This window comes from Anolis sagrei, chromosome 2, assembly GCF_037176765.1.
Source record: "Anolis sagrei isolate rAnoSag1 chromosome 2, rAnoSag1.mat, whole genome shotgun sequence".
In the NCBI taxonomy this organism is placed as follows: Eukaryota; Metazoa; Chordata; class Lepidosauria; order Squamata; family Dactyloidae; genus Anolis; species Anolis sagrei.
In genome coordinates, this window is record NC_090022.1 from 190,846,016 (window position 1) to 190,857,235 (window position 11,220).

At 42.2% G+C, this 11,220-nt stretch overlaps 1 protein-coding gene across 1 annotated transcript in view; it reads left to right on the forward strand.

Annotated features, from left to right (window-relative positions):
- SP7 (Sp7 transcription factor) overlaps positions 1-10,196 on the forward strand; it is a 54,193-nt gene extending 43,997 nt beyond the window's left edge. Inside the window, exon 2 of the mRNA XM_060759740.2 lies at positions 5,593-10,196. Within this exon, the coding sequence (XP_060615723.2) occupies positions 5,626-6,876 (1,251 nt within the window). The 5' untranslated portion in view covers positions 5,593-5,625 and the 3' untranslated portion in view covers positions 6,877-10,196. The remainder of the gene's footprint in view (positions 1-5,592) is intronic.
- The last annotated feature ends 1,024 nt before the right edge of the window (positions 10,197-11,220 follow it).

The following is an 11,220-nucleotide window of genomic DNA, read 5'->3' on the forward strand; positions in this document are numbered from 1 at the left end:
AGTCTCTGTATTTAATGTTGCATGAAAAATTGGTTCATGAAATTAGTCCAGCTTATAAATAAATTTGGTAGGTAGGTATGGGATTATTTGAAATGAAAAAATATTCAACTAAACATTTGGAAACATTTGAAACCACTGTTAGCTACAAAAAGAGGGGGGGGGGGAATAATGGTTTTTTGTTTGTTTTTTTAATGGAAGGCTATTCTAATTGACCTTTACTGCCCTGCTATGACCAACCTGGGCAGATTTCCTTCTACTTTGTGACAATATATGGAGTCTCCCTTTCCTTAGGGGTCTGCCCCAGAAGGGCCCGGAAGCCCACAAATAGCAGGCAGAAATTTCTCTGACTTCTGGACATACCTGTGTTTAAACTTGAAATAAAATTCTTGGGATACTCGTTTCATCATCATCAGAGACTAGGCACTGTTCTTGCAAAATGCAATAGCAGAAGCAAAGAAAATATTGCTTCCTGGATAGCAGTTCATTTCTACAAGGTACCTAAGATGTTTCCAAAGGAAACACCAACTCAGCATAGATATCCTGGAAGCACTAGTCCAAAATGTGTGTGTCTGTGTTGTCAGCACAAGGATCAAGATTGGGAAGCATGGCAAGGCTCTTAATTTTGAACTGCAATTCCTCAAATCACCAACCCAGACTAGTGCGGTGGTCCAAAAAGTCTCTGTGTGTGTGTATGTTGTCAGCATCTGTCAGTGTTACAAGGATCAAGATTGGGAAGCATGGCAAGGCTCTTTATTTTGAATTGCAGCTCCCCAAATCACCAATTCAGACTAGTCATTAGATATCCTCGGAGCGGTGGTCCAAAAATCAACTTTCCAGGCTCTGGTCTATATGGTGCAGGTTATCTACTTGTAACCCTAGAGAATTGTTACCCTGCAATTTTTCCGATCCTACTACCACCTCCTTTTCACTAAAAAATCAGTTAAATCCAGGAGATTTTAAGGGGAAGGAAGGAAGAGTTTTGGGAACTGTTGTTAGAAAGATACCTCTTTGAGGAAAGTAATTAGAGCCTTCAGGGAGAAGGAGTAAGAATATAGTGGGCCTCTATAGTTTTCAAGCACTGGTGTTGAAGCCTCAAAGAAAGAGGATTCAAAAGGTTTAAAGCAACCTGTTTGTATTCCTGTGTGTGGAACATCGTTTGCAAAAAAACTCATGATATACAACAATTCTCTGTATAAGTAAATCCTGACAGTTTATTAAAACCATTATGCATCTTTATTGTTCAAGAACAAAATAAACATCATTTGCTTGTTTTTTTTTCAAAAAAAGAAAAGAAAAGAAAAGAAGGAACAATTGTCTTTCTATGAGCAGGCAGAGGTTTTGGCCCAAACAAGCCTTTGTGTTTTAGGCTGATTAATCCCAGGTTTTCTGTTTATTCCAGATTATCTGGCAGTATGGACTCATATAATCCGTATAAAGTAGAAAAGCTGGGATCGGGTCCTGAGGTATGAGGCCTGTCTGAATGGCAATTTGAGCCTAAGTCTTCTTGAGTCTTAGTCCGTAACTCAAACCATTACAGCATATTGGCTTATTTTAACTGCTCTGCCTTAACTAAATAAATGCTAAATAATGCCAATCATTGATTAATTTTACATATTGTAATGTAATGAGCAAAGCAGTAAACGGTGTGCAGTGTCTTTTAATGGACAGTAGCAGAAGCTGGTCAGTGAGATGTACTCGTTGTCTTTGCTTGGTTGCATGAAAAATACACAAAACAATTTCTTTTTGGGAAATGAAAATGTAAAATGCTTCCAGTCTGATAGCCAGCAGCCTCGATCTTGTGTAAATAAAAGAGAAGGCAGGAATGCATATCAGCGTTTGCATAAGCCACCCAAGAGAGAAGCCATTTGAATAATAAACATGGCTGCAGTTTTGGGTGCCAAGTGCTGTCAGACTGTTTGAAGTTATTTTGAAATCTTTGGCATGTGATATGGAATGATTTCAGATTAACCTTGTCTCCACATTTCTGCACCTTCTGAAACAGTATGTGCCAGCCTCTACGCGGCTACTATAAGCTTCATTATAATGATCATTGTGCAAGACAAATAGTATTGATCAAACTACATCAAACTACATCAAACTACATCAAACTACATCAAACTACAATTTCCATGATTCTATAGCATTGAGCCATAGCAGTTAAAATACTGTGAAACTGCATTAATTCTACAGTCTAGATGCATCCTAAGTTCCTCCTGGCCACTCCTTCTGTCCATGACTTCCTGAGCTACCTTTCTGTCTATATTTCATTGGTTTTCCTGTGCTATAAAGCCACAATTATACATCTTACACCTAATTTGAAAGCTATGATACTTCAAGAAGGCACATTATTTCTCCAGCTAGTCAAAGGAGAGTAAACCAAACTCCCAGGTTGGATGACATTGTAAACAAACTACAGACTACAGGTCTGCGATTCATTGAGCCATATCCAATTGCAATTGATGTTCATGATGTGCTTCCATAGGGCCTCATCCCTTGCCCTTACATGTGAACATGACCATCCATATATATTGCTATAAGTCTTTCTAACTGTAGTTTTCCATCCTTTTAAATGAAATATTTGAATTTCACCTCTGGCTGTGATGCCATAAGATGAGATTTATGAAACGGCCAAAACAAAATGCAAAACGACTTGAATTTCAAGTCTTTTCACATTGTTCTGGGCTTTGAACCATGGTATAGTCCATGAATTTTTACAGTACATCTGAATAGGTTAAACTTTTCAACTATTATTGCATAACAAGATACTGTACAGAAAAATCTGGATATCCCAGACATTATCCAAACTTATTTGCTCAGAAGTGTCCAATTACTAGCAGAAACAGAGTGGAGCCCCTGGCGGTGCAATGGGTTAACCCCTTGTGTTGGCAAGACTGAAGACCAACAGGTTAAGGGTTCAAATCCCAGGGAGAGCACAGGTGAGCTCCCTCTGTCAGCTCCAGCTCCCCATGTAGGGACACGAGAGAAGCCTCCCACGAGGATGGTAAAACATCAGAAACATCTGGGCATCCCCTGGGCAACGTCCTTGCAGACAGCCAATTCTCTCACGCCAGAAGAAGCTTGCAGTTTCTAAAGTTGCTCCGGACATGAAAAAAAAAAGAAGAAGAAAGAAACAGAAATAGAAAATCGAAAATGGGAATGCATTGTCCAAAAAATGTGGCTGAGAAGACTCAGGGGCCTGGACTCTATTTTTAGTAATGGCATTTGCAGACCCACTGAATCAGCCAGACTGAATCAATTGATAAGATCAAACAATTATCTATGTGCAGGCCCTCCATTCAGCAATTGATTCAACGCGTTTAGTCTAATTGGGACTAACCAATAGGATACCAACCATCATCTGACAAATCTGATTTTCCCCATGAATGCTACTGCAGATTTAACATACTGTGTCTTGTATGTTAAATCTATGTGATGGTAGACTTGCCATAGAAAAGTTGCTTTCTTTTGCAAATGTAGTTTACAACAACAATAGTTATCAGTCTTTTGTATATTATATGCCTCCACTCCAGTCAAAGAAACTAGGTCCAAGCATGAAGAAAAGTCTCTTTTAGTGTGAAGGTTATATTTATGCTTCCAGGCATTGTGTTATGATCATTTCTGATCTGAAGGACTTTAGAAATTACAGTAGTACTTTTCGGAATACAGTAAATAACCACAAATCTATTGGAAATTGGAAATTGTTATGACAGGCCAGCATCGCACCTTTATCCGTGGTGGCACATGTACCACAGATTGTGAACCTCCGACTTATATCACAGCTCGAATAGAAAGGTAAGTGGCAGTGTAATTTAACAAGCCATGACCAAAGGCAATGTTACTGTTTTGAACTATAACTTCAGTAGTCCTATCTGGGAATATTCTGCAAATTTATTTTTTCTCAAAAGTTTCCAGGTTCTGAGTACCATTCACCTTTGAAAGTCCAGACCCGGCATCACCACAGGTGAGCCCCTGGTGGCGCAGTGGGTTAAACTGCTGTGCTGGCAGGACTGAAGACTGACAGGTCGCAGGTTCGAATCTGGGGAGAGGCGGATGAGCTCCCTCTATCAGCTCTAGCTCCTCATACAGGGACATCAGAGAAGCCTCCCACAAGGATGATAAAAACATCAAATCATCCGGGCGTCCCCTGGGCAACATCCTTGCAGACGGCCAATTCTCTGACACCAGAAGCGATTTGCAGTTTCTCAAGTTGCTCCTGACATGCCAAAAAAAAATCACCACAGGCAATTTGGTTGTGACTGATACTTTTTCTCTGGCATTCTCCTTCTCAAGACTGGTTTTATAAAGCACATCAATACTCTCCCCATTTTGTCACATCAGCAATTTGGCAATGCTTTAAATCTGCTGAAAATTAGCCGGCCCAGGTTGTCTTCATATCTTGGTTGTGGGCTTCCTAGAAGTTTTTGGTCAACCACCACAGGAAGTAAGATTCTGGGTGAGCTGCCTCCTTGGTGCCTTTTTAACATTATCATGGAGAACTTGGAAAACTTACTCTTTTGGACTTGCTTGGCTGTAAGATTTTAGAAATTGTAGTCCTGAAAGTAACATTCCCAAGCATGGATATTTCCTGACTATGGTTTGTTTCCCAAGACATTCAAACTCACATTTTTTATAGCTAAACTTCATTCTCTGAGGAAACTGTTGCGACTCTCTGCAAATGGATAGTGCTATAACTAATACTACAGAGAGGCTTTACTGTTGGACAAGTTGGCAATTCTCTATCATTTTATGCTGCCTAAAAGTTTCTATTATTTCTTGTAAGATTGGATTTTTGTTCTAAATACTTCAACACACAGGCCTTGGTATTCTAAATATTTCATCACACATGCATCACACACCAGTGGCACAATGGGTTAAGGCCTTGTGCCAACAGGACTGATGACCAATAGGTCAGCAATTCAAATCCTGGGAGAGTGGGTTGAGCTCCCTCTGTCAGCTCCAGCTCCCCATGCAGGGACATGAGGGAAGCCTCCCACAAGGATGGTAAAATGTCAAACATCCAAGTGTCTCCTATAAATATCCTTGCAGACAGCCAATTCTCTCACACCAGAAGCGACTTGCAATTTCTCAAGTCTCTCTTGACATGAAAAAACCATGAATTCAGCATACAAGCAGACAATGGCTGGAACAATTCTTTGACCTCTCAGTGACCAAGTATCTGGAGAAAAGTAACCCTTTGCTTTTATTTAGGGATGGAAATCATATTTGAAATCAAGAAAAAATCTGGGATAATGAGAAACTTCACAGTGCAAAATTTATTCTGTGCAAAATTTACACAAGGTTATGTTGTGTACAGTGTATGAATCTTGAACAAATTAAGTTCCCAATAGAGTATAGTCTGCACTGTTTTCAAAGATTTTCTTGTAGTGGGAAGAAAATTGCTAAAATTACCCATTGCTTCCTTTGAGAAGAAAATTAGCAAAGAATGGCATCCCTATTTCTCATAAACAGTATGCTGATTGTAGCACTCTCTTTATTCCCACTGCATACACCAGTTTGCAGTCATCCTACTCTATCCATTCCATTTATCCTTAAAATGTTTTACATTGTCTTTTTCTTTTCTATTCCACCTAGGAGGAAGTTCACAATGGCACGAATCCCCTGTTTATGTTGATGGACACTTGTCATAAATGTGGAAGTTCTAGTGCAGTTCAGGATTCACCATTACCTCTAAAAGTTGAGGACAATTTGGAGAAGACGCCTTATCTACTGGGAGACAAGGAACCCTTTGCTGCAAAAGCCTGGAGTGCTGACGGAATGGGAGATTCCTACACGGCCACTTTCCCCAATGGGAATGGACTGATGTCTCCTTCAACAAGTCCACAAGCTTCCACCACCTATGGCAATGATTACAGTCCTTTCTCCCATTCCTTTCCAGCCTCACCATCATCTCAAGACACATCATCCCTGCTGGTGTCCAAGGGGCACCCTTCCCCTGACTGCCTCCCAAGTGTCTACACCTCTTTAGACATGGCACATCCATATGGCTCCTGGTACAAGGCTGGCATCCACCCAAGCATCTCCACTAGCTCCAACAGTCCCACGGCTTCCTGGTGGGACATGCACTCCAACAGCAACTGGCTGAGCTCCCAGCCACAGTCAGATGGACTCCAAAGCTCACTGCAGTCCATGCCCAGCCAGGCTCCCATCAGTCCCCAACTGTCCAGTTATAGTTCTGAATTCACCACTTTAAACCCCGCTCCATACCCTGCAGTGGGAATTACATCCTCATCACACCTACTTCCCTCAGGCCAACACGTGCTGCCCCAAGAGATGTACAAGCCCAAGCCAGTAGTCAACAATTCCCTGATGGAAGGCGGGATTGGACTGAAGTCTGGGAGAGGCAGTTCCTTTGGAAGCACAACAGGAAGGTCAACCTGTGACTGCCCCAATTGTCAAGAGCTGGAGCGACTTGGGGCTTCAGCAGCCAGCCTGCGGAAGAAGCCCATCCACAGCTGCCACATCCCAGGCTGCGGGAAGGTCTACGGGAAGGCCTCACACCTCAAAGCTCACCTGCGATGGCACACTGGGGAACGGCCCTTTGTCTGCAACTGGCTGTTCTGTGGCAAGCGCTTCACTCGTTCAGATGAGCTGGAGCGTCACGTCCGTACCCACACTCGGGAGAAGAAATTCACCTGCCTGCTCTGTAACAAGCGTTTCACGCGCAGTGACCACCTCAGCAAGCACCAGAAGACTCACAACGAGCTAGGAGTCAGCAAGCCTCCAGAGGGGGATGCTGAACGGGAAGAGGCTACCACCATGGTGGCTGGTTCTCCTAGCGCCGGCCTGCAAGATGGGATACCTGGAGACGAAAAAGATGCCACCAGCCCAGAGCAAAGCAATCTGCTAGAAATCTAGGCTTGGTGAGATCAGCCACATTCCTTGTTAACTTCCTACTGCAGCCATTGTTGTCATCACCTGTTCTTATTGCCTCTCAGGTAAATAATTTATTTCCTGGAGAAAGCACAGGTCCAGAGGCTGTTGGCCTTTCATCTGTTTGAAATATTATTTTTGTGTCCAAACTTCTACCTTCCCCTCCAATCCTGGAAGGAAAACTAACTGAAATCCTTGGTAGTCTATGACTGTGTATGGAAACAAATTTAAAGCTGTCTTCTACAATTCCCTATGTCATTATATAACAAAAGGCCTTCCTTGCCTTGGTTCTCTGTATGATCTGTCAAGATAATACACAGGAAATTTCCATGGACATGCAGAACTGAAGTGGGTTTTTCTCAGGGCATGTATAGGACTCATTTCCAACTAGTGTAACCCACTGAGGATCTAACTCTGATCACCTCTCCTGACTTCTTGTAGCAAACAGAAGAAAGAAGAAGGTGAGAGACAACCTGCTTTGAGACCCGGGTGCAGTATTTGTATCTACAGAACATGCCACGCTGCTCCAGAACTCATAAAGGAACAAGTGTGATCTCTGGTTGAGGATATGAAAAAATAGATCCTTAGTTGGAAGGGCTCCAGTATCTTTAAGGATTGTGAGGAAGGGAAAAACCTACCCAGGGATGGCATTTCAGGTATACTGCACCACTGATGCAAAAAGCCACAACTGGCCAAACCTTGCCTACTGTGAAGCTCTGACAGGTTGAGTCTCCCTTATCCAGAAATGTGCAGTATTCCAAAACCCAAAACCTTTTGCTGCCAGCTGCCCAGTCTTAACTTTGGAGAAGTGGGACTGGTTACAAATCCTGCACCCACTGGGTTTCTCTTTGGGGAGCTTTTCCTCCAGCACTGTCAGAGATTCGGGAAGAGGGAGGACTCTTGTCTCCTACAGCTCTATTTAGGGAGGGGGTCCCTTTGAAAGGTAGACGTCCCAGGCAATTCCATGCCTGCCTTCCAGAACTCAGGGGGCACAGGGGGAAGATTTCCCCTCCTTTCCTGAGTACTTTGCTAAAAGGGTGGAAAGTGTGTTGACAGCTGAGGAAGTCTGAGACATCTGCATTTTATAGGTGTCTTCTATAAGTGGAAATCTGGCCCTTTCCCTCTTCTTCTTTTCCCCCCATCAGATTTCTGATATTTCTGGAGCATGGTCTCCTTGAGGAGGGAGGTCTCAGTAGGCACTGGATGTGTGACTAGCCCCCTTTCCTCCTCTCCTTCATTTCCTAAGTATATACAGATAGGTATTCCAAAATGCAATAAAACTTCTGTTCTGAAGCATTTGGGACAATGGAGACTCAACTTGGAAACCTTCTGAATGAACCCCCTTTTCAACTCTGGGAACCCTTCGTTTGGAAAAGAGTAATCTATGCAAGTAATACAAAGCTTTGCAGTTAAAAAAATCCTGTTCTGTTTAAAGTTAATCACATTAGCAGGTCTAGAAAGTAGTTTAGAGGACAGTTTTAAAAGGGGATCGGGGGATACCCTATTGTATAGGCTTCATCCCACTGGTCACACATAGTTGGGGCTCCACCCTGCCACCAATACCTCTACTAGCCTTGCCAATCAGTGAAAGATCAGTGAGGGCTGCCCCATCTGGGTGGCCAAACAATGGCACAATGTCATGCCAAAATGGTATATGCATTTTATAGGTTCCAGCTGTGCCTGCCCTTGTGGTGTAGTGTGCATGGTACAAGCCAAGCCGAGAGCATGGAATCAGAAGTTGCCTGCATAGATATTGCCATTTTGGGACATGACACCATATGTATGACTGTTATGTCAGTGAAATCCAAAATATACACATGCTTTTGCTGATGTTCTTTGATACACAGAGGTAAAATGACACCAAGATGTCATAACCTGGAGTGTGGGGGAGGACTGAGGCCGACTGCTCTGTAGGAGTCACTAAGAGGCCACAGGTTGTTCCATAAAGGTGCTACAAGACCCTTGGGTCCTCCTCTCCCCATGTATTTAATCTAGAAGTATATTTATGCCTTAAATTATGATGACAAATTGACAGAGGGAAGGAGGCCACTGGGTCTCCAGGAGGCCTCATTGAACGAGGCATCTATTTTCTGATCAGGGTTGTCTCTCTGTTAATTGAGGGACCTTCTCTGTGCAAAATGATATGATCTAAATTTTGCTCTGTTTTTTTTTCTCCTTTTTTCTTTGCTTCATAAAGTGAAACAAGATGGAATATTTATAATCTTGGAATGCTTTTCTTGTAAGTTCCAGAGCACAGTTTCTCAAACTGTGATTCTCTAGATGTTTTGGACTTCAGTTCCCACAATTCCTAACAGCTGGTGAGCTGGCTGGGATTTATGGGAGCTGAAGTCCAAAACACCTGGAGGAGCAGAGTTTGAGAACCACTGTTCTAGAGGGTTGTTGTTTTTTTAAAAAGTATAAACATGATTCATCACCAGGATCAGAAGAACTTTGTTATTATTACATTAAATTGAGGCAGGTAGTCAACTGTTTTGGGCTCAGATTGTTTGAGGGGAATGAGACATTTTGGTTTACTTTGGGGAGCTGGCCACTTGGCAAAGAGCTACCTCCTCGATAATGGGGAGTCCTTGGTACAGCCCCCTATCATTTGGGGGGCATTATTTGCTTTCTCAGACTCTATACTCAATAGACACAAATGCTGAACTCCTTACGTTTTTCTTTGATCCATGTACTGCTCCTGCATCCCTCTGAAGGTTACTGGAAGTAGGAGGATATGTTAACTTGACAAGAGGCAGCCTTTCTAATGTTTCCGCACTAAAAACGGGAAAGGACTCCTATATCTTTAGTGACTGTGTGGAAGAGGGAATTTTAGGAGATATTATTTGTGATGCAACTAGATAACAAGCATCACTTGCTGAAATTTCCCTTTCTACACAACATTGACAGAGTTCTCTCCTGTTTTTGCTCTGGAAACATTAACTGGCTCTCTTTGTTGCATTCTTCCCTTTTACCCAGCAATATGTGGTCACACATATTCATATTGTGGCATCATGTTGCATGTGTCCCTACTCCCCGCATCTCATATCATTTATTGGCTGCCATAAGAAACTCGTGACATAAAGATATCACAACCTGGAAAATGTGTTTCATTTGGGACCCTATCATTAAGCAGGTACAATTCAGTATTTGTATAAACATGTATCACCAGAAGGGCAAGCCAATGCCCTAAATGTTGCCTGCTCAAAGGAACAACTAACATGGAAATTACGTTGTTTTCAATACTTTGAATTTTGCTTGTTTTTAATTTAATTAAGAATAAAATATAAGCTATGTTTCAGAAAAAAAAATAATAAAAGCTCTACAGAAATTGTGTTTTTTTCCATTTAAGAGGAATCACAGTTGGGTTTTAAAGGAAAGGTAAAGGTTTCCCCTGACATTAAGTTTAGTCATGTCCAACTGTGGGAGGTGGTGCTCATCTCAATTTCTAAGCTGAAGAGCCGGTGTTGTCCGTAGACACCTCCAAGATCATGTGGCCAGCATGACCGCATAGAGTACTGTTACCTTCCCGCCAAGGCAGTACCTATTGATCTATTCATATTTGCATGTTTTCGAACTGCTAGGTTGGCAGAAGCTGGGCCTAACAGTAGGAGTTCACTCTGCTCCCCGGATTCAGACTGCCAACCTTTTGGTCAGCAAGTTCAGCAGCTCAGCGGTTTAACCTGCTGGTATTGGTATATCATAATTCATATAAAATGGTACTCCATGTTGCCTGCAATGTAGTTGCCTTTGGTCTGAGCCTTTATTGTGCTCATCAACATTAGAGGTCTACTGGGCAAGTGTGATATGTATATTTATTTCTTTTTGAAATGATTTTTGACCCTAGGAGAGCTTTCCCAGGGCACTTCACACCCACCATTAAAAAATTACACAGCATGAATAAATTTTGATCCAATTGGATCCAGCAACACACATTTGCTCATATGAAAGATTGAATAGTTGGGTTGCATTAGTACAGTTTAGTTATTCCTTCATCGTTTTAATTAGGCAGTCATGAGTGCTAATTTGTAAATTGAGGACACATCAACAAACACAGGGATGGAAGAGGAGGATGAGGAGGAAGAAAATGAAGGTGACAGGTACAATTAAGACAAGTTTGAAATCAACTCAGTTATATACCAAGGTACCTTTTGTAGAGGATTCTGAGACCATATTTGAAGGCATCCAACTTCTCAAGGTGACGCCATCTCATCACACTGAGACCTTGGATGCCTTCAAATATGGTCTCAGGATCCTCTACAAAAAGGAAGGAGTTGCTTCTTAAAATCCTCTGTAACATGGGAGGATTCTGGACAGATGCACATATAGGTA